Source organism: Carcharhinus amblyrhynchos, chromosome 3, assembly GCF_965287045.1.
Source record: "Carcharhinus amblyrhynchos chromosome 3, sCarAmb.v2.hapA, whole genome shotgun sequence".
Taxonomy (NCBI): domain Eukaryota; kingdom Metazoa; phylum Chordata; class Chondrichthyes; order Carcharhiniformes; family Carcharhinidae; genus Carcharhinus; species Carcharhinus amblyrhynchos.
The window spans coordinates 27,296,003-27,319,470 of record NC_137326.1 but is presented as its reverse complement, the minus strand read 5'-3'; the positions used below and the strand labels follow the sequence as shown (position 1 = coordinate 27,319,470).

The window sequence follows — 23,468 nt, the reverse complement described above, 5'->3', positions numbered from 1 at the left end:
TGTAGTTAAGTCATCTTGCTTTATTACTTTTCACTGACAATCAAAAATAAAACATTTGCAACTCAGAAATGTTACTGACAAGAAAAATGTTGAGATAAAATGTATAAATTTTTATATCTATTTTTGGTAGTGAATGGATGCAAAGGTATACTGCACAAATGAAAATATACATTTGATTTATCATGTGTTTGCAATTCTGAACATAGATTTGCACCAGTAGAAGACAGCATCAACACACAGCGACTAAAAGTCAAAGTTTATTATTCACAAGTAAGGCTCACATTAACACCAATGAAGTTACTGTGCAGTGCTGCTCAACTGACTGGAGAGGAGCTGCAGGAGAGCCAGGCCCTGGCCTTCAGCCCCCGCCCCCCAGCCCTGACCTCCAGCTCTTTAAGAATGTGAGAGTAAACTAGAGCACCCAATGGAAACCCACGCAGACGTGGGTAGAACGTACAAACTCCATACAGACCGTGACTCAACCTGGAATCAAACCCAGGTCCCTGATGCTGTGAGGCAGCAGTGCTAACCACAGTGCCGCACAGGCTCTTTAAAGAAAGCAGCGCACACACAGCAGCACTGCCACAGGATCTGCAGATAGACACAGCAGGGAGCAACACACACACTGCAGCAGCACTGCCACAGGATCTGCAGATAGACACAGCAGGGAGCAACACACACACTGCAGCAGCACTGCCACAGGATCTGCAGATAGACACAGCAGGGAGCAATACACACACTGCAGCAGCACTGCCACAGGATCTATAGACACGTAGAGAGACTAACATTGCCACAGGATCTACAAACAGGCACTAGAGCAGAACTGCTACAGGATCTATATACACACGGGCAGCAGGATACACGGGGAACAGCACTGCCACAGGAGAGGGGCCGGTGTCCCATACATAGGTCGGTTAAATGACTCAAGTAGAACAGGACAACGGTAAAGAAAAAGAGAAAGAAAAGGAGAAGGAGCAGCGCGGGGTGAAGCGGCCGATTGTGCCCGCCGCCATCCCGGAGTCTGTGCTGGAGGTGAGTGGCTCGGAGCGGCCTGGGGCGGGGAGAGGCCGTCTTCACATCCCCGTAAGCCGGGCCCCAGCCTGGAGACTGCGGCCTGGGCCTGGAGGCCGGGGCCCGGGATCGGGATTGGGGTGGCTGGGCATCGGGGGGTGGAGGCCGGGGCCCGGAATGGGGGGCGGGCTGGAGGCCGGGGATTGGGGGCTGGAGGCCGAGGCCCGGGATGGGGGGCGGGCTGGAGGCCGGGGACCGGGGGCTGGAGGCCGAGGCCCGGGATGGGGGGCGGGTTGGAGGCCGGGGACCGGGGGCTGGAGGCCGAGGCCCGGGATGGGGGAACTGGAGGCCGGGGACCGGGGGCTGGAGGCCGAGGCCCAGGATGGCGGGGAGCTGGAGACCGGGGCCTGGCTTTGATCTGCAGCCTGGCTCTGCTGCAGCTCCTCTCCACTGAGCTGAGCAGCACTGCACATAATTGGTTTGTGAGTGCAGCAATGTGAATTAAATATCTATATACTGTAATTAGAGTATGAATAATTAAAATCTGAACAGAATGTGACTCCCAGCAATGGGGATCAATAGTGAATGTTGAGAAATTAAATTAACACAAAAAGCTGCTATAATTTATTTGTTATAATTACTTTCACAATTTTACAGCTATATTTTCTCCTAAATTTCTCTGACAAACTGCTGGACTGTCTCCTTCAACTCTAGCTATGGTATTCATAGAATCTCTACAATATAGGAGGCCATTCGGCCACTGAGTCTGTACTGACCACAACCCCACCTCGGCCCTATTCCCGTAACCCCACACATTTACCTTGCTAATTCCCCCCAACATTAAGGGGCAATTTAGCATGGCCAATCAATCTAACCCGCTCATCTTTGGACTGTGAGTGGAAATTGGAGCACACGGAGGAAACCCACGCAGATACAGGGAGAAAGTGCAAACTCCACACAGTGACCCAAGGCTGGAATTGAACCTGGGTCTCTGGTGCTATGAAGCAGCAGTGCTAACCACTATGTCACCCGTGGTGGTGTGAGAGAAACAATTTGGGAATTTTGATTCAGTCACAATAAAGGAATTGCGGACAATTTATGTTGAAGTCAGGTCATGTGTGACAGAGATTATGTTGTCCCTATCACATTATTGCCCTTAACTTCAGTGCTAGAAATTACAGTCTGGGAGGTGGCACTAAGAGAAAGTTGTTCTATTGCTGCAGTGCACGGTACCTATTACAATCAGTAGCAGCAGCGATTGGGGGAGTTGATACTGAATCCAGTGGCAAGGGCCAATCAAATTGACTGCTATATTATGAATGCAATTGAGTTATGTGGCTACAGCCACTGACTAATATAGAGGAGTAACACTTATTTGGTCACTCTCCTGACTTAAGCCTATCAGATAGTGGAAAAGCTTTGAAATCAGGAGGTGAGCCATCATCATATTCCCACAACACCTGCCTTATTCCTGTTACAGTGTCATTGATAAGGTAAGCTTTTAGTTAGTGATTACCCCCTTAACTTCTCCAAAACGTTGATAAGGGATTTGTCTGCGATGGTGCCATTTTGAACTCCTTAGCGATGATTGTTGCTTGTCACTTATAAGTACAGCTTTCATGTTCAGTTTCATTTGCTTCTTTATCAAAGTAGCTGAGTACTGGAATTGTCAACAAACAATGAGACTGGGGTTGAAGGAAACTTAGAAAAGCTTACGTATTGGAGAGAATGTATAGGCAAGTGACATAAATAGTCACCAAATACATATGGGATGAGTTATGATTGAGGATAACAGTTATCCTCCACTTTCAACATAATGCAAGTTATCCAATTTGAGCTGTAAGATCTAAAAGAAAGACAGAAAAGAGAGGTATGCTTAGTTAATCACTTTCCATTTGCCTTATTTAAGCCAGGAAAATAGGATCAGATGTTTTAAGTTAAATTTAGTGAAGAGTGAGTGAAACTGTTGGATAAAACTTTATCCAGTGATTAATACATGTTTGGAATGAAACCAGTAAGGATAGGATACTAAAAGATTGAATTTTAAATACTTTTTCTCATCCTTGAGTTTTATTGTATATATTCTGAAGATGGGTCATGAACTGAATCTTTACTATTTAATTTTGAAGCCAATCCAGAGCAACTTCATTGTGGTGATTCATCCTGGTTCATCCACGCTAAGGATTGGTAGAGCTGCAGATACACTTCCTGTTGGTGTACCTCATATCATTGCCCGAAGACATAAACAGCCAGGACAGATTAGATATGAAGATCCATGGTTACACAGGGATGGTCTCAATGTAAGCTTGATCTTGTTTTTTGCTGTGTCCTTTTTTTTGGTGCCTATCAACATTCACGTTGTAGATATGGTGAAAAATGAATGGCCCCAGCTTTCTAGTCAGCAGCATAGACAAACACACTCAGTGCTGATATCAAAGAAAGCTGGTGACAATGATCGAGTGGGCTCTGTGATGTGTGAATTTCCCCGTTTCCCAATGTTAGGTTCCGAGAATCCAGGAGGAAATAGCGAGGCATCTTGAGGGGAATTGCTTGATAGAGCGGACGCAGCATGGTTTCGTTACGGGGAAGTCGTGTCTGACAAATTTACTGGAGTTCTATGAGGATGTGTCTAGGGCGGTGGATAGAGGAGAGCTGGTGAATGTGGTCTTTATTGATTTTCAGAAGGCGTTTGACAAGGTACCTCACAAGAGGTTATTGCAGAAGGTCAGGGGACATGGAGTTGGGGGTAGGGTGTTAGCATGGATAGAGGACTGGTTGTTAAATAGGAGGCAGAGAGTGGGGGTCAATGGGTGCTATTCGGATTGGCGGTTGGTGACTAGTGGAGTGCCCCAGGGGTCGGTGCTGGGGCCTCAGCTATTTACCATTTATATAGATGATCTGGAGGAGGGAACCGAGTGTATGGTGTCGAAATTTGCTGATGACACCAAGATTGGTGGAATGGCAAATTGCGCGGAGGGTGTGGAGAGTCTGCAGAAGGATCTAAATAGGCTGGGCGAATGGGCCAGGAACTGGCAAATGGAATTTAATGTTGGCAAGTGCGAGGTGGTCCACTTTGGTAGGAATAATGGTAGGAAGGACTGTTACTTACGTGGAGAAAAACTGCAGCATGCGACGGTGCAGAGGGACCTTGGGGTCCTTGTGCATGAGTCGCAAAAACCCAGCTTGCAGGTGCAGCAGGTGGTCAGGAAGGCGAATGGGATGCTGGCCTTCATAGCGAGGGGGATTGAATATAAAAGTAGGGAGGTCTTGCTGCAGCTATATAGGGCATTGGTGAGGCCGCAGCTGGAGTACTGTGTGCAGTTTTGGGCGCCGTACTTACGCAAGGATATTTTGGCCTTGGGAGTGCAGAGGAGGTTTACTAGGCTGATGCCGGAGTTGAGGGGGTTGAGCTATGAGGAGAGGCTGAATAAACTAGGCTTGTACTCGTTAGAGTTTAGAAGAATGAGGGGAGACCTCATTGAGACGTATAAGATGATGAATGGGATGGATAGGATAGAGGTGGAGAGACTCTTCCCGCTCAAAGGACAGTAGGACTAGGGGGCACAGCCTCAAGATAAAGGGGGAGCGGTTTAGAACGGAGTTGAGGAGGAACTTCTTCACTCAAAGGGTGGTGAATCTCTGGAATTCTCTGCCCGTTGAAGTGGTGGAGGCTACCTCGCTAAATATTTTTAAGACGCGGGTTGATGGGTTTTTGATAAGAGAGGGGATTAAGGGTTATGGGGAGAGGGCGGGAATGCGGAACTGAGCCACGACAGATCAGCCATGATCTTATTGAATGGCGGGGCAGGCTCGAAGGGCCAGATGGCCTACTCCTGCTCCTATTTCTTATGTTCTTATGAGTCAGGCAATCACCTGGCTTGATGTCATCAAGCAGGGTAAATAGCCAATCATATTGAAGTATTTCCACAGACTAGGAAGCTAGGAAGTAAAGTGCACTAATTACATAAGAACATAAGAAATAGGAGCAGGAGTAGGCCATCTAGCCCTTTGAGCCTGCCCCGCCATTCAGTAAGATCATGGCTGATCTGTCGTGGCTCAGTTCCACATTCCCGCCCTCTCCCCATAACCCTTAATCCCCTCGCTTATCAAAAACCCATCAACCCGCGTCTTAAAAATATTTAGCGAGGTAGCCTCCACCACTTCAATGGGCAGAGAATTCCAGAGATTCACCACCCTTTGAGTGAAGAAGTTCCTCACTTTTAATTCAGTTTTAAAGTGAGGGAAATAGATGACTGAGACATACACAATATTTGGTTAGAGACTAAAGTAACAATTATACAATTACTTTTCAAGAGTTGGAGAGGTTTTCAGCAATAATTATGAACTTAATATGCCATTAAAAATCCAGTCACACCTCATTCAACAAGGTATAATTTTTCAAAGGTTTTTAAAGTGAGATCAATAGCAATGTCAGTTTAATGGTTTGTACTTGATTGCAGTATGGAGACACATTAACCAGTGCACCCTGTGGAGAAGCTTTGAATCACTTTTTGATTTGCAACTTTGTGACTTCCATGTTTAATTGCACATGCGTGGACTCCACAAGTGACTGTCTGTTTCAGAAAAATGTTGACAGGTTTGCTGCATTATGCCACAAAATCCACATCTATGTTTAGGATTAATTATTATCAGACAATCTTTTATCCAAGAAGGCAAATTTCATCTCGTTTCATTGAAGTAATGTGTTTTTTTATCTAATGATTAACTTGCATTGCTAATCTTCAATTACAATTGAAAATTGACGAAACTATGATTTTTTTTTAAGAAACCAGAAAGTAATGAGCAAAGACAGAATGGCCTTAAAATGGTTGATCAAGCCATTTGGTCCAAAAAGATGTCTAATGGTGCAAGGCGAATACCAGCTCCTCCAGATCAGGTACAGTAATGCAGGTTTCTGGGGTAAGATTTCATCAAGCATCAATTTTACACATCGGAAATGATGGGGGAAATCTCTTGCTCTTTAACACAAACATGGATAGGACTTATAATCTTCATTGCAGCATAATTTTGGTACAATACAGTTTGATCGACAATCAGAAGATCATATGTTATTGTTAAACTCTTTATTGTTGGACATTTTCCATAAAATTTGTGTTAAATTTTAGTGCATAGAAAGATTTATTTGAAATCTCACATAATTTTAAAAAAACAGGTGGCAAAGCAAATGTTTCCTCAATACATAATTAATTTGAGAGTTTTTATGACAAGTGGATGGCACATTATAACAGTTTTTATACTTCTCAGGTGAGGGCATATAACAAACAGATGAGATCTGCAGTCTTGGACACCAATTCTGGGGTCAGATGGACAAACACCTCACATCAACCTGAGTTTCTTGTAGGAGAAGAGGTATTTGTGACTGACTTGATAAGTAAACTTTGTGTTAATGTACATGATTATTCTTTGCAAGAAAAAATCTACGACTGATACGAAATGCTACAGACTTCTAGAAATGATCTAGCATTCTATAATCTCGGATGTGGCTGGTTATTGATCAGAAACAAAATCAGAAAGGGAAATATTTCTTGAAGTCTAACCTTTTGTGTCTATGGGGAACAAACTAGCTCGGCATCAATGTGTCAAATAAAAATGCTTGGATATTACAACAAGTCAAAATTTAATGCAATTCAAGCCATGGTTATTAACCCATCTGATTAGGTGCCCCCTAATTATTCCCCAGACTTTGTCACTCAAGGTCTTGATTTTTGATTTTGATTTTGATTTGATTTATTATTTTCACATGTATTAACATAGGGTGAAAAGTATTGTTTCTGGCGCACTATACAGACAAAACATTCATAGAGAAGGAAACGAGGAAGTGCAGAATGTAGTGTTACAGCCATTGTTAAGGCATAGAGAAAGACCAACTTAATGCAAGGCAAGTCCATTCAAAAGTCTGACAGCAGCAGGAAAGAAGCTGTTCTTGACTCAACTGACACATGGCTTCAGACGTTTGTATCTTTTTCCCAACGGAAGAAGTTGAAAAAGACAATGTCTGAGGTGCGTGGGGTCCTTAATTATGCTGGCTGTTTTGCTGAGGCAGTGGGAAGTGTAGATAGAGTCAGTGGATGTGAGGCTGGTTTGTGTGATGGATTGGGCTACATTCACAACTTTTTGTAGGTCTTGCAGTCTTGGGCAGAGCAGGAGGCATACCCAGCTGTGATACAATCAGAAAGAATGCTTTTTATGATGCAATGGTAAAGGTTGGTGAGAATCGTCGCTGACATGCTAAATTTCCTTAGTCTTATGAGAAAGCAAAGGCATTTGCTGAACTGGCCTCTGATTATCCATTTATTGGTGGTGATTTTAATTGCCATCTTAACCCACTGATAAATTCCCTGTCCTTAGAAACCCTCCTACACAGTAAGCTAGGGTGTTGGCCCCAGCTTGTGAAGAGGTGGGTTATTAGATGTGTGGAGAACTTTGTATTCCAAGGATAAAGAGTTCATTTTTTTTCTAGCCTCTCATTTATGTCACACCAGAATTGACTATTTTTTCATGCCAAAGGTGATCCTGCAGTCGGTTCCTCTTGTACTATAGGTTGTTTAGGTTGCAATTTATATAAATGACCTGCAAGCAGGGACAGTGTGTAATGTAGCAAAATTTGTGGATGACACTAAAATAGGCAGTGAAGAGGATGTAAAGATTCTACGGATGGATATAGATAGGCTACGAGAACGGGCCAAAATTTGGCAGATGGAGTTTAATGTGGATAAGTGCAAGGTTGTCCATTTCGAAAGAAAAATTAGGCAAATTATTACCTAAATGGAAGGCAGAGGGATCTGAGTGTCTATGTTCATGAATTGCAGGAAGTCGATACACAGGTGCAGCACCTAATAAAAAAGGCAAATGGGATGTTGGCATTTATCACAAAAGGACTGGAATTTAAAAGTAGTATTGTTGCAATTGTATAAGGTGTTGGGGAGATCACTTCTGGAATATTGTGTCCAGTTTTGATCTCCTTATTTGAGGAAGGATGTGGTGGCAATGGAGGCAATCCAAGGGAGGTTCACCAGATTGATTCTGGGGATGAAGGGGTTGATGTATGAGGAGAGATTAAACAGTTTTGGATTGTACTCGCTGGAGTTTAGAAGAATGAGAAGGGATCTGATTGAGGTATATAAAATTTTGAAAAGCATTGATAAAGTAAATGTAGACCAAATATTTCCTCTTATGGGGCAATCTAGAACAAGAGGTCAAAGGTATAAGTTGACAGGCAGTAGATTTAAAACTAAGATGAGGAGGAACCAATTCTCACAAAGGGTGGAGAGGTAGATCGGTGATCAGGGAGAGACCAGCCATGATCTGATTGAATGGCAGAGCAGGCTCGAAGGGCTGAATTTACCTATTTCTGCTCCTAATTCCTATGTTCCTATGTTTTGTGATCCCTGACCACGCTCCAGTCTTTTTAGAATTTCTTCTCAAAGGGGCCCACCCTCAACTCAGACCCTGGAGATTTGATGCATCTTTACTTAAACAAAAAATCACAATTCCATCTCAAATTTCAAGACCGAATTTGATGCTTTTTATTCTCTGATGTGAGCTCCTCTATTCTGTGGTAGACCTACAAGGCCTTTGATAGATAGTTGGTCATCTCGTTCTTGGCTAGTAAGAGGCGCAGGTTGATGGAGCAGCAACATCAATTGGAGGTTCAGCTGCCAATTCAGTTCATCATTAGACAATACTGATACAGTTTTTTCAGAGGTGAAAGGACTACAGCCTATCCCAATGACTGCAGCACCTGATTCAGTAATCTTCTAATCCATAATGGTATTAATAATCTCTCTTTGGTTCTTGTCCTCGTTACTATTTTTACACCAAATTTACAACAGAGAATCAGGCCATTTGCACCAAATTAGTCTGTGCCAGTGTTGCTAGAATTTTGATCTGTCTAGTTTTTGAGTTAGTTTAGTAATGGATAGAGCAACTACTTGTTGTCACAGAAGCTGAAATTGTACAGTCCAATGTTAAGTTAATGAATAGTATATCATCTCAATCTCTTCCAACAGGCATTATATGTAAATCCATCAGACTGCTACAATGTACATTGGCCAATTCGTAGAGGCCAGTTTAATCTTCATGCAGGACCTGGAGGCTCTCTCACTGCAGTGCTGGCTGATCTGGAAACCATATGGACATTCGCTATTCAGAAGTTCCTAGAAATTCCCCGTAAAGATTTAAAGGTTAATAACAAATTTCTTGATGAAAACAATAAAACCTTGAAATGGATAAAAGCAAATTACTGCAGATGCAGGAATCTGAAACCAAAAGAGAAAACACTGGAAAATCTTAGCAGGTCTGGCAGCATCTTAAGGAGAGAAAAGAACTGACGTTTCAAGTCAGATGACAAAGGGTCACCTGGACTCGAAACGTGAACTCTTTTCCCTCCTTACAGATGCTGCCAGACCTGCTGAGATTTTCCAAAACTTTGAAATGCTTTAGATGTTATTCTATAATGAAGTAATTCACTTATTGATTGTTTTGCTATAAATCATGTATAGTGCAAATATTTTGTTATACAACTGCATTTTACCTTTAAAAAAATCAAGTGGATTGTAAGCTATTAACTTTTGTTTCATAATTCTCCAATTAAGTTATGCAACTAAGTCTTGATGAGTCTCTACCAAAAATTCATTAGAAGTTCTGTGAAACAGCAGCTGAAATTCTTTAGAGTGAAATGTATACTTCTTTATTGTGACCTGCACTTTTACTGATGTGGAGATGCCAGCGTTGGCCACAGTAAGAAGTCTCACAACACCAGGTTAAAGTCCAGCAGGTTTATTTGGAATCACAAGTTTTTAGAGCGGTGCTCCTTCCTCAGGTGTGTGAGGAAGGAGCAGCGCTCCGAAATCTCGTGGTTCCAAATAAACCTGTTGGACCTTAACCTGGTGTTGTGAGACTTCTTACTGTACTTTTACTAATTGTGTGCCATTTCCACTTTTAACCAGTAGACTCTCAGCAAACCCAATGAAGTAATACACTGAGACACTAATGCGATTTCCAGGACTAAAATTAACACTGCACGAGAGAAATTTGATTCAGATTAAAAATAAATGCTTAGGGTGGGGAGGAGGTGAAATTAGCCTGTGCAGCAGCACAAAACAAGGTCACAACAAATCAACAGCTGATTTTACAGTATATTCTCATTGACTTGCTAAATATTAGTAAGATTTTTAATTTGAGCTCCAGTAAAAGCGACAGTGAGATTAGGAACTAGGTCTCCAAAAAGAGGTTAAACTATTATTCTGTGAGCATGTGGTAAACAGATTAGGTCTGGTGAAGAATCATCTGCCACTTAGATACAAATCCATTACGATCTTCCACCAAACACCAGTTTCACACTTTGAACGCTAATTCTTCCTTTTTCTCCTTTTTTTTTAAAGAGGATTTCATTCCTTTAATCTAACCTCATCTGTCTTTACACTACTTATTCCTTCCTGATTTCCATCAGCCATTTGGTAGGTGTCATTGCAAGCCAGGACATTGTCTGTCTACAAAAAAATCAGGACAAATCTACCATCAGCAGAACGATGGGAGGGGTCATTGACACAGCCATCGAATGGCACTTCCTCATCAATAGCTTGCTCGATGACGCTCAGTTTGAGTTCTGCCAGGGTTGCTCAGCTCTTGATTTCATTACAGCCTTTGTCCAAAATTTGGACAAAAGAAATGAACCCTGAAGGTGAGATGAGAGCGACTGCCATTGACATCAAGGTAACATTTGACTCAAGTGTGATATCAAGGAGCTGAAATAAAACTGAGGTCAATGGAAATTGGGAGGCAGAATGTTGCACCCATTCAACATTTTTTTACATATAATAGATAAGACACTTTTGTATTGCACCTTTAAAAATATTTTTCTCATTGTGAGATTTATTTAATTGTTCTGTTTTGACTACACCAGTATTACAGGTGTATTCTGCTAATCCCAGATATCTACAACAGACAACATGTTAAAGAGCTGATAAACCTCCTTTTGAATAATATAGGATTTTCAGGTAAGCATATAGAGTATATTTATTATTGCAGGGGACGTGGCTGCAAGGCTGTAATTTTAATGTGACCTGTTACAAAATATTCAGCAAAGCATGCTTTAAATCATTTTTATAAAAGGAAAGGGTAAAGTTATACATCATAATATAACAGATGCAAAGAAAACCATGCATCCCATGGAGCTGCTCCCTCATTCATTATGATCATGGCTGATTTTGTGCTTCAACCCCTTTACACACGAGTCCCCATATGTCTTGATTCTCTGAGAAACCATATCAGAACGATAAATACATGGCGCATTCACAACTCTCTAGGAAAACAATACCTCCTCAGAATCTCAAATCTTAATTTTACTTTCCCTTTCACACGCTGATGAATTTGCCATGCATTTCCTGTTTTATTTCACAATTACGAGGTGGAATTATCCCCCAAGAATTTGAAATGCCGAATTCAAGTCAGAACTGGAGTAAATCCTGCTGGCAGTGCCCTCGGGGTACCCCCTCCCCTTACCTTCGACTTCCTTGGGGACCTCCGTAGACCCCCTTCACTCCTGTGGGGTCAGGCCGCCAGCTCCCTGTTAGTGGGGAACTGTTGTAAACCCCGCTGTATACATAGAGGCCCTGGCGCCCAGAGGGAAACCTGCTAACATCCTCTGCTTATGTCTCCCAGCTTGCTGCGCAGCAGGCTGGGAGAATGGCCCCTATGATTTTCCATTTTAAAATTAGAATAATTTTCTTATTAAAATTAATAAAGGTACAGGTTCTCAAAGTCAACAACCTTGAGCAGAGGCCTTGTCAGACTTTGGATCCTGCCGGACTTTGGGTTGGGCAGTTTAGATAATGCCAGGTAAAGTGGAATCAAGGGTCACTTGGAATAGACCGGCGCGTAAATGGCGAAGCAGGTAACTAGTTGAATGCCATGCCAAGCAGTGCATAGATAAATTGTCCAGATAAGATTTTTTTTTACTCAATTAAAATTGATGCATGGTGCATTCGAGAAATGTCTTTTTTTTTGGATGGCCAGATTTGAGACTGTACCAGCAGTGTTAATAACTGCTCCTTTTTAAATGAGATAACTAATGTTCTGTTAATCAAAAATATATAAAAAACTGTTTGTTGAATCATGTATATTTCTTTAATTTTAAATCCTTTTGATTATGTTAATCTTTGCCTTTATTCTTTCTATAATGTTTTCCAGGCGTTGTTGTCCATCAGGAATCAATCTGTGCTACGTTTGGAAGTGGCTTAAGCAGTGCTTGCGTTGTGGATGTCGGAGAACAGAAGACTAGTGTATGCTGTGTAGAGGATGGAGTGTCGCAGCGAAATACCAGGTCAGGCCAACGCTTCACTTTCAAAGTTGGATTGAAGATTTTTGATTCATAGGTCCAAACTTAATTAACAAAGTAATCAGTGGGGTATCCAAACTTGCTGTGCATTTTACCTAAGGAAGTGTTTGAACGTGAGCATTGATTTTTATTCAGTCACAAATTACAGAGAGGAAATACCTGCAGTCCCGATATTTAAGGTCTCAGTCATTTGGTATACAACTCAACATATTAGTCTGATATGCTAACAGTTTAATGTATGCCACTTTCACTATGAAATACAGTTCCATATACTTAAATAGTTTTGCAATTTGGCTTGCCTTTTTGGTCATGAATTGTCCTAATGTTTTCCTGATGTTAACATTGCCACAACTTGCGGCTTTAAGTCACAGTGATGACAGTTGATAAAGAGTAGATGCTCCAGTGCTGCTGTAATGTCAAAAGAAAGTCGTGTTTTGTAATCTGCTACAGGTGGCACAACAGCAAAAGTATTGAATAGTTGCTGAGGAGTTACTTGTATTTATTCAAAAGGTCACATTTACCAGTTTGGTCTGACACATTTGAGGATAAATATTATATGTGTCTTTTCAGTCTTTGTGCAAGGACTTTTCATGACTGGATTACTCTGACTATGTAACAAAGGTTGATGGTGCAGATTTGGGATGGGGCAACAAAGTGGGATTGAAGTGCGCACTGGCACCTCTGCACATATGTATTAATGTCCATGGAGACGTGTGTTTTTGGCTGTTCTTCAACTTGTCTTCATTTTTTAAAACTTATTTGGCTTTATTGAACTAGGCACTAATGCAGTAATTCTTAAAAGAATATTTTTGTCATTTTTTTTATTTGTTCATGGGATGTGAGCATCACTAACAAGCATTTGGTGTCTGTCCCTAATTACCCTTATGATGGTGGTGGTGAGCGGCCTTCTTGACCTGCTGCAGCCTCTGTGGTGGGTTGTTAGGGAGAGAGTTCCAGGATTTTGACTCAGTGACAGTGAAGCGGGAGTGATATGTTTCCAAGCCAAGATGCTGTTTGACTTGGAGAGGACTTGAATGTGGCGGGATCCCTAGGCATCTGATGTCCATGTATTCCTGTGGTAGAAGTTCCGGGTTTGAACAATGCTGTTGAAGGTGCCTTGGTGAGTTGACATGTTGCATCTTGTAGACGGTACACTGGTGCCAATGTGTGGCAGTGTTGGGGGAATGAAAACTTTAGGTGGTGGAAGGGCACTGATCAAGCGGGCTTCAGGGCGAGTTTTCTTCAGAATCAGTTTGATTAGATTTCTACATTTTTACTTAATATTGTGTCACTTGTAAACATGGATATGGAGTGGTATTGTTGACTGATTTCTCTATGCCTGGCAGATTGCGTTTGGCATATGGAGGATCTGATGTGACCAGATGTTTCTTCTGGCTTATGCAGCGGTCTGGCTTCCCTTATAGAACTTGCCAACTATTCAATCGAATGGACTGTCTTCTTCTTCAGCAGCTTAAAGAGACATTTTGCCATCTAGACCAGGTCAGACTTGGCTCCAATAAAAGTTCAAATAGGTTAAAATAAATTTTAAAAGTTTACCTCGGTCACCCGGAGACCCACAAAAATCTCCCTTTGTAACCAATGTTCTGCTCTCAGATAAATGCAGGGCTGGAAGAAAAGACTGCTTTCATTCCAACATATGAGTATGCCATTTGAATAATGTTATATAAACGACATCGGTCAAGCATGGCTTGAGTCTTTGTAGAATGGCAACAACTTGTATTTATATGGCCCTTTCACCTTGGTATGATGACCCAAGCTGCTTCACAGAAGTGTTATCAAGCAACATATGGTGTGGAACCCCAAAAGGAGATGCAAGACAAGTGGAGAGGTTTAGGAATGAAATTCCTTAGTTTGGGGCCTTGGCTGCACAGTTCCTGATGGTGGAGTGATTAAACTTAGGGATGGTCACGAGGCCAGAATTGGAAGAGCCACAGAGATCCCAGTGATTGTAGAACTGGAAGAAATTACAGAGATAGGAAGAGGTGAATCCATGGAGGGACTTGAAAATGAGGATGAGAATTTTAAATCAGGTTTTTGAGGGCCTGTATAGGTTAACGAAAGTAGGAGTTGTGGGTAAACAGAACTAGGTGAGTTTACAGAGGGTTAGAACATGGAAGATTAGTACTGCTGTGCTGTATTTTTCTTTGTTCTTACCAGTCATGTTCAATGGAATAGTCAAGAATAACCTTTAAAATACTTAATTTCACCTTAGCTGTTCTCTCAAACCCCATATTGAAAAATATTTTTAATAAGGATATGAGACTGTGAACCAGATTAAAGTGGTAGTTTCTCAGGTCCAGTTTCACCCATTGTGGCATCTTGTCCCCCGCACCCAACTCTCAACCTCCCAAAATTTTAAGGGAGATGATTTGATAACAACATTTGAATGCTGATGTTAAATTGGAAGTTTTATAAAGGTGCGGAGTAAAACTTTGCTCTTGTCCCATTTCACTAAACAGGATATCTCTGGCATTCAAGATCATGAATTCAAAGTCCGCCAACCAGATTCTCCCGCATTATTATTCCAGCTACGACAAGGAGATGAAAAGCTGCAGGTAACTGAAATGTATATTTTAAAGATACTTCCTTTGGGTAACTTCATCATTTGTAATGAAAGAAGAATTATAGTCTGTCTCCTAAAGAAGAATTTCAAGTTTAGTCTGAGCTCATTTGGTCAAAATTGAGGACTCAATTTCTTTGTCCAAAAGACATGCTGGTTAGATGCATTGGTCATACTAAATTCTCTCTCCATGTACGCGAACAGGCGTGGGAGTGTGGCAACTAGGGGATTTTTACAATAACTTCATTGCAGTGTTAATGTAAGCTTATTTGTGACACTAAAAAGAAAACTTCAACAACTTCTTTGATGGGCGCTTGGGGATTTTGGCTTGTAACCTTCCATTCAGCTGCTAATTCAGAACCAGATAAGACAAACAATTTTGAGCTATGAATGTCAGTTAATAAATGTAATATTCGCATACAATAGGCACCAATGGCACTGTTCTATCCAGCTATGTTTGGAATTGTGGGACAGAAGATAACCTCATTGCAACACAGATCTCATGGTGATTCAGAAGATCCACATGATGAACATTACTTAGTGGCAACCCAGAGTAAACAAGAGCAGGTGAGGATTATTAATTTAGTAATACTTAACAGAAAAGTCTGTTTAAATTGACAGATGTGCAGTAAAATATAGGAGGGACATGTAGATCCTTTTTTATTACAAAATAATTTAGTTTGCTGAAGAACCTGCAGAGACAATAATGGTTTTGTACTTGGAAAACCTTTGAACTAGTTACACATTTTATACCAAGCCATTTAATGTGTTATTATTGCTATTGCCTTAGGCTGCCAAAGCTATTGCTGAGAGGAAAGCATTAGCTAAGTATGCTGGATTTGAAGGAGAATCAGGTGCTCAGAATACCGACAGTGCAGAGAAAAGTCATTCTCATGAATTAGAACTTGGAACCTCTCAGCATGATTGCCTGTTGGGAGGAAATGATTCTGAGGATCTCCCAGCAGCTCTGATGGCCAGAAAAACAACTGTATCACAATTTGAAGGGAAGGCCTTGGGGCTCGATAAATCAATACTGCATAGTATTGATTGCTGTGGTAAGAATAACTATGAAAGTTTTATAAAAATAAACAATAGACGTTAAGTTGAAAACTGGTTTCAATCCATGTTACATTTACAGGGCGGTATGTATTCTTTAAAGCAAGAAGTAAATAGCATCGTGGGTCATCAAACACAAGAATAATGATTACTGTGTCATTTTGAACATCTCATTATAGGAAAAACATTAAAGCTGTAGAGATTTTCCAGCATTCACTAGATAATTCCTGAAATGGGCAACTAGAATTAAACTTGAGATGTTTTGAATGTTTTCAATGCAGCAGAGAAGCTGGGAGGAGATTTAATAGGGTATTAAAGTAAGTAGAGTCCCGAACTTGTGTCCTCTGTTTGAACAGAGGGGAGTACGATAGAATGAGAGAGAAATTGGCAAATGTAGATTGGGGGCGCAGAGTTGGTAGGATGACTGAGGAACAGTGGAGGATCTTTAAGGAGATCTTTTTCGGTGCTCAGCAGAAATATATTCCAATGGTAAAGAAGGAATGTAGGAGAAGGGATAATCAGCCGTGGTTATCGAAGGAAATAAAGGAGAGTATTAAATTAAAAGCTGATGCGTTTAAAGTGGCTAAAAGTAGTGGGTGAGTAGAAGATTGGGAGAGGTTTAAAAATCAACAAAGAATGACTAAGAAGTTGATAAAGAAAGGAAGGATAGACTACGAAGCTAAACTAGCACTAAATATAAAAAAGGGACAGTAAGAGTTTTTACAAATATATAAAGAGGAGGAGACTGGCTAGAGTGAGTGTTGGACCCTTAGAGGATGAGAGGGGGGGATTTAGTGGTGGGAGATGAGGAAATGGCTGAGGCCTTAAATAAGTTTTTTGCCTCGGTCTTCACAGAGGAGGATGCGAATAGTTTGCCGGATATTAAAGATAGAAGGATGGTAGGAGTTGAGGGCCTGAATGCGATTACTGTCACTAGAGAGGTAGTGCTTGATCGACTAGCGGGACTCATGGTGGACAAGTCCCCAGGACCGGATGGAATGCATCCCAGGGTTCTGAAGGAAATGGCAGAGGTGATAGTAGATGCCTTAGTGATTATTTACCAAACTTCGCTGGATTCCGGGGAAGTGCCGGAAGATTGGAAAACGGCTAATGTTATGCCTCTGTTTAAAAAAGGTAGCAGGCAAAAGGCAGGGAATTATAGGCCGGTTAGTTTAATGTCTATAGTTGGAAAAATGCTTGAATCCGTCATCAAAGTAGAAATAGCGAGGCACCTGGAAAGGAATGGTTTGATAGAGCAGACGCAGCGTGAATTCGTTAAAGGAAAATCGTGTTTGACGAATTTATTGGATTTCTATGAGGATGTGACTAGTGCAGTAGACAGAGGGGAACCGGTGGATATGGTGTTTCTCGATTTTCAAAAGGCGTTTGATATGGTGCCGCGCAAAAGGTTGCTTCAGAAAGTTAGGGGCATGGAGTTGGGGGTAAGGTGTTAGCGTGGATAGAGGATTGGTTGGCTAATAGGAGGCAGAGAGTTGGTATCAATGGGTGCTATTCTGATTGGCGGTTGGTGACTAGTGGAGTGCCACAGGGATCAGTGCTGGGGCCTCAGCTATTTACGATTTATATAGATGATCTGGAGGAGGGGGCTGAGTGTAGGGTGACGAAATTTGTTGATGACACAAAGATGAGTGGAAAAGCAAATTGTGCGGAGGGTGTGGAAAGTCTGCAGAGGGATCTGGATAGGCTGAGCGAGTGGGCGAGGACCTGGCAGATGGAGTACAATGTTAGCATGTGTGAGGTTATCCACTTTGGCAGAAATAACAGTAGGAGGGATTACTATTTAAAGGGCAAAAAGCTGCAGCATGCTACGGTGCAGAGGGACCTGGGGGTCCTTGTGCGTGAGTCGCAAAAACCCAGTCTACAGGTGCAGCAGGTGGTCAAGAAGGCGAATAGGATGCTGGCCTTTATAGCAAGGGGGATAGAATATAAAAGCAGGGAGGTCTTGCTGCAACTGTACAGGGCTCTGGTGAGGCCGCAGCTGGAGTACTGTGTGCAGTTTTGGTCGCCGCACTTGCACAAGGGTATTTTGGCCTTGGAGGGAGTGCAGAGGAGGTTCGTTAGGCTGATACCGGAGATGAGGGGGTTGGACTATGAAGAGAGACTAAATAGACTGGGTCTGTACTCGTTGGAGTTTAGGAGGATGAGGGGGGATCTTACAGAGATGTATAAGATAATGAAAGGGATGGATAGGGTAGAGGTAGAGAGATTCTTCCCACTCAGAAAGGACAGCAGGACTAGAGGGCACAGCCTGAAGATAAGGGGGGGAGCAGTTTAGAACGGAGTTGAGGAGGAACTTCTTCACTCAAAGGGTGATGAATCTCTGGAATTCTCTGCCCATTGAAGTGGTGGAGGCTACCTCACTAAATATATTTAAGACATGGGTAGATAGGTTTTTGACAGACAAGGGAATTAAGGGTTATGGGGAGAAAGCGGGAAAGTGGAACTGAGCCACTTCAGATCAGCCATGATCTTATTGAATGGCGGGGCAGGCTTGAAGGGTAGATGGCCTACTCCTGCTCCTATTTCTTATGTTCTTAATAAGAGTTCTGCTTCAATGTTATGAAGGATTTTTTTGACTGGTTGAGGAAATATCATTTCCTCTGGCTCAGATGTCAATGAAGAGGGATCATCAGTTTAAAATGATCACAGAATGAGGGCGGATGTGAAAAAAAATTCTTAATGTGGGATATTGGTGGCCTACAGAATACTTTGTCACAAGTAATGGTTAAGCAAAGACCCTAGCACTTCTGAGGGAAAAGTTGTATAAATATTTGAATAATAATTATTGGATGAACAGAAACTTCTTCCAATTAAATATTATAACATCGAAGCATTGTTTCTGGTCCCCACTCTATGCGCCATTCCTGAACTAATAACTCCATCCCTCTCGCTGGCAACGGCCTGAGATTATGCCTGTCTATTTGCAATCTTGATTCGGGGATGAAATTCTGGCCTCGTTATTGTGACCATCACAGTGACCAATTCGGCTCATTTCCATCTCTTTAACATTGCTTAACTGCACCCCCCTCAACCCTCCATCTTGCCTCGGGTCCTGCTGCAACCCTCATTTCTAGTTTACCTCTAAACTCAGCTATGCCAATGCACTGCTGGCTGATCTCCTAATTCTATCCTCCATAAATTTGAAGTAATCCAAAATGCTACTGCTTATATCTTGTCTCGCATCAAGTCCCACCACAACCCCTGTGCTCACTAATCTGCATTGACTACTGATCAAACAACATGTTGATTTTTTATAATTCTCATCTTCTTTTCAAAAACTCGCTCATCCCTTTGTAACATCCCCCAACCCCACAATGCTGCAAGATATCTGTGCTCCTCTAATTCCGGTCTCTTGTGCAAATTGCTCCACCATTGGCCATGCTTTCAGTTGCCAGGCCCCCATTAATCAAATGGCCTCCTCCTGTGCTGAGTGGTTCTATGATTCTGAACTTCAACAAAGAGTTATTTGAGTCATTTATATGTAATTTACAAGCATAAGGTTAGAAGTATGGTTAAATTGACTTATGATGTAGAGATGCCGGCATTCGACTGGGGTAAACACAGTAAGAAGTCTGACAACACCAGGTTTAAGTCCAACCAGTTTATTTGATAGTAACCCCACAAGCTTTCGGAAACGGTGTTCCTTCGTCAGATGTATGGAAGGTTCTGATAAGAGAAATGCATATAAAGACACACACAGTTTACAGAATACTGATTAGAATGCAAGTCTTTGCAGCTAACCTGCAAATAATACAAAGAATAATAGCCGGTTAGCTGCAAAGACTTGCATTCTAATCAGTATTCTGTAAACTGTGTGTGTCTTTATATGCCTTTTCTCTGATCAGAACCTTCCACATATCTGACGAAGGAACACTGTTTCCGAAAACTTGTGGGATTACTATCAAATAAACTGGTTGGACTTAAACCTGGTGTTGTCAGACTTCTTATTAAATTGACTTATAGCAATTGAGTGACACATTGTACTTGTATATGCTAAATCATAGAGCAGTCAAGCTCAGGTTTCTGTCTAACAAACTTATAGAGTTGAGTTATTTTTGTGAAATTGCAATAATCAAATAATTAAACTTGCCATGAATCTGATTATTGAACTAAGTTTGATTATGTAATTCTTAATGGATTCATTCATTAAAACTGTTTTGAACAAAAGTTCCTCATACAATTCGAGAAATAAACATTCTTTTGGTATTGGACATCACATAAGAAAAAAATGTACGTTTTCAGGCTCTGATGAAACAAAAAAGAAAATGTACAGTTCCATTTTGGTGGTTGGAGGAGGTCTAATGTTCCACGGGGCTCAAGAATTTTTACAACACAGAATTCTCAACAAGATGCCACCATCGTTCCGCAGAATAGTAGAGAATGTTGAAGTTATCACAAGACCCAAGGTGAGAAAAATATATTTTGTGTTGTACTAAAGTATTACATAGTATAGTTATGAAAAGGTCTGTTTAAACCTCTGTCTGATCAAGATTGCTGACAGATTAGAAGGCCATCAAAGATGCATGGTTTTACATAGTTTTTATTTATTCTTTCATGAGATGTGTGTCACTGGCAAGGTCAACATTTCCATAGAATCCCAATAGTACAGAAGGAGGCCATGCGGTGCATCGAGTCTAACCTCATGCATTTACTCTGCTAATCTCTTGGACAGCATCAATTTAGCATGGCCAATCAACTTAACCCGTATATCTTTGGACTGTGGAAGGAAACCGGAGCACCTGGAGGAAACCCACACAGTCACGGGGAGCACATGCAAACTCCACACAGTGACCTGATACCAGAATTGAGCTCAGGCTCTGGCGCTGTGAAGCAGCAGTGCTAACCACCGTGCCACCTAAGGTTTTATAGGGTTGTTATCCCATTCCTAATTACCTTTGAACTGAGTGGCTTGCCATGTCATTTCAGATGTTAGTTCAGAGTTGACCACTGTGCTATGGATCTGGAGTCTCATGTAAGCCAGACTAGGTCGGGTCAGTGAGTTTCCTTTTCTAAAAGACATTAGCGAAACAGATGGGTTTTTATGACAATCAACAATGGTTTCATGGTCAACATTATGAAAGATGAGGGGGTAAATTTGGAGGAAAAGAAAACTGATGCAATCCAGCTGACTTTTCAGTTTCTTCACCTAATTGCATCCAATGATGTTACAATACAGCAGCAATATTTTCTTCTGTTTTTCTTGTGAAACATTATGTGCTGAGTATTTATTTCTTCGCAATTTTCTCCACAGCTGGGATATATTTTGTAATGGCAAAGAATAATGGCCTGTGTTTTTGGACTTATTTTTAATATTGATTGTTTTAGTTTTGAAGATTTTTTGAGCATTGCAAGTCTTGAGTGGGTCTCACTCGTGGAAATGTATTCAGTGCTTTCTGCCAAGAAGAAGCAGTCACCATATCATTCTCTGGGCAAAATGTGTTAATCTTTAGGAATTAAGTTGCATATCCCAAATAGAATTGTTGGAAAATCTTTATTTCTGTTCACTCTTATTCTAATTTGACATTCAACCAAGCTTTAAAATTATGCAAGTGTTTCTAGAAAATGCAAAGCAATTACAGCACAGATTTAACTTGCCTTTCACCAATCTGATGAATCTCTGCTGGAGAGATTCTTAGTCTGATTCTTTTTGACTTGATATCTTTTTATAATTAGGACATGGATCCACGCTTGATAGCATGGAAAGGTGGTGCTGTTCTGGCTTGTCTGGATACTACACAGGAACTGTGGATACACCAGCGTGAGTGGCAGCGGTTTGGGGTGCGCATGCTAAGGGAGAGAGCACCATTTGTATGGTGAAAAGTCCACCACAAAGACTCTTGCAAAATAAATGTGACTGATTTTTCTCAGAGCTTTGGCATGTATCAATCTTGACGTTTTTACTAAGCTGTTTGTCCCTTTTTGTTTTGAGAACATTATACAATTGTAAAATTATTACAGAAATTATTAAAAGGTCTACTGCTATGTGTATAGTATTTTGGAAAAAGCAAAGAGGAATTTATGTCTGCTGCAAAGTCATTTTCCAGATAATGATGTTACTGTGCAAATATTTTGTATCGCATAAAAGAGAGATGCTGTCTAAGCTATTCGTCTTTCACTCAGGGCAGAATTGCAAGAATACCAAATTTCAAAAGGTACAACAGATTTGTACTGCATGAGAAAAGGTCCTTTATTGATGGGCAAGTGGGCTCTGGTGAAGCCAATGCTTTTGATAATGCACCCAGGAACGGTTATCCTCTCAAATTTTGGTTCAGTTGAAAGAGGCATGATGCCTGGACATGTTCCTTTTGTTTGCAGCGCACTGGATCCTATATGTAGCTTCTAACAAGCTATATTTGTATATTTTGTATTCATTATAAATAAAGTTTTTCTGAACTACTTTGTCCTAAATTTTAAGCATATCTGCCAAACTATTTAATTTTAAATTTTAAAGGTAATTTGTAATGTGTGGAAGATATGAAATGCTGGTTCCTTGTTTTAGACACCATTTAAAAGAATTTCAATCAGATAGCCTTTAGTTTTCCTTGACACTCAAGGGATATCTTGCAATGAAGTATCTTAGCAGCTGCAGGCTATTTTTGCTTCTCCCAGTCCACTTTGCTGAGAATTTTAGGACCTTTTTAGCTGAGGGTGAAACATTCAAGTTATAAATAAAACGTTATTCTCATCTTCATTTTGAAGACAACTAGATGGAAATGTACTTGTCAATATGCAGCAGCATCGTAGAAAACTTTGTGCTGGTATGAGAAATAAAGTCCATAGAACTACATCCATAGCAACAGGGTAGGCTATTCAGCTAATGAGCCTGCTTCGCCATCCAGTCATGGCTGATCATCCACTTCAGTGTGTATATCCCCCACACTACTCTGATATCACTTTATCGTTGGTAGTTGGAAATCTGTCAATCTCTACTTCAAATATGCTCAATGACAGCTCCCACAGCCCTCTGAGGTAGAGAATTCCAAAGATTCACAATCTCTGCTTAAAAGTATTTCTCCTCATCTCAGTCCAAAGTGGCTTTCCCCTCATTTTGAAACTTTGTCCTCTGGTTCGCTACTCTCCAACCAGGGGAAACAGTGTGGATGGGACTTTACGGCCTCGCTCATCTCAAAACTGTAAATCCCACCCGAGGTCAATGGACCTTTCCGTTGTCCGCCCCTCGCCTGTGCTGATTCTTGTGGCCGTCTGGGTGGCAAAATTCCAGCCTTTACCTCTATCCATCCTGCCTGTTCCTTTACATATTTGGTAGATTATAATGAGATCACCTCTTATTCTTTGAAATTAGAGAATATGGGTCTAGTTTCCCCAATGTTTCTTCATAGGATAGTCCTGCCATCCTGGGAACAAGTCTAATAAACTTTTGTTGCACTCCTCTGGTTTAATAATGCACTGGTATTCTCTAAGTATTCTTACTGCACACAG

The 23,468-nt window shown here is 41.3% G+C and overlaps 1 protein-coding gene across 2 annotated transcripts; it reads left to right on the top strand.

Annotated features, from left to right (window-relative positions):
• The first annotated feature begins 381 nt into the window (after positions 1 to 381).
• On the top strand, positions 382 to 22,418 carry actr8 (actin related protein 8). 2 transcript variants are annotated; one of them, XM_080182575.1, is made up of 13 exons: positions 382 to 1,032; positions 3,141 to 3,311; positions 5,798 to 5,908; positions 6,277 to 6,381; positions 9,042 to 9,215; positions 10,937 to 11,030; positions 12,223 to 12,355; positions 13,717 to 13,870; positions 14,851 to 14,946; positions 15,378 to 15,518; positions 15,742 to 16,006; positions 20,271 to 20,434; positions 21,702 to 22,418. In XM_080182575.1, exons 1-13 carry the CDS (start codon positions 919 to 921, stop codon positions 21,843 to 21,845), a joined length of 1,866 nt encoding a protein of 621 aa, XP_080038701.1. In that variant the 5' UTR covers positions 382 to 918; the 3' UTR covers positions 21,846 to 22,418. The 2 variants fall into 2 exon arrangements, with proteins under 2 accessions (XP_080038701.1, XP_080038709.1); XM_080182583.1 differs by lacking the exon at positions 3,141 to 3,311.
• Positions 22,419 to 23,468: the final 1,050 nt, after the last annotated feature.

Bases quoted from the DNA above. Each gene is read 5' to 3' on its own strand.
- actr8 (XM_080182575.1), top strand. From the start codon at position 919: ATGACTCAAGTAGAACAGGACAACGGTAAAGAAAAAGAGAAAGAAAAG. The intron at 5,909-6,276 runs GTACAGTAATGC...TATACTTCTCAG, and splicing joins TACCAGCTCCTCCAGATCAG to GTGAGGGCATATAACAAACA. The intron at 12,356-13,716 runs GTCAGGCCAACG...TATGCCTGGCAG, and splicing joins GTGTCGCAGCGAAATACCAG to ATTGCGTTTGGCATATGGAG.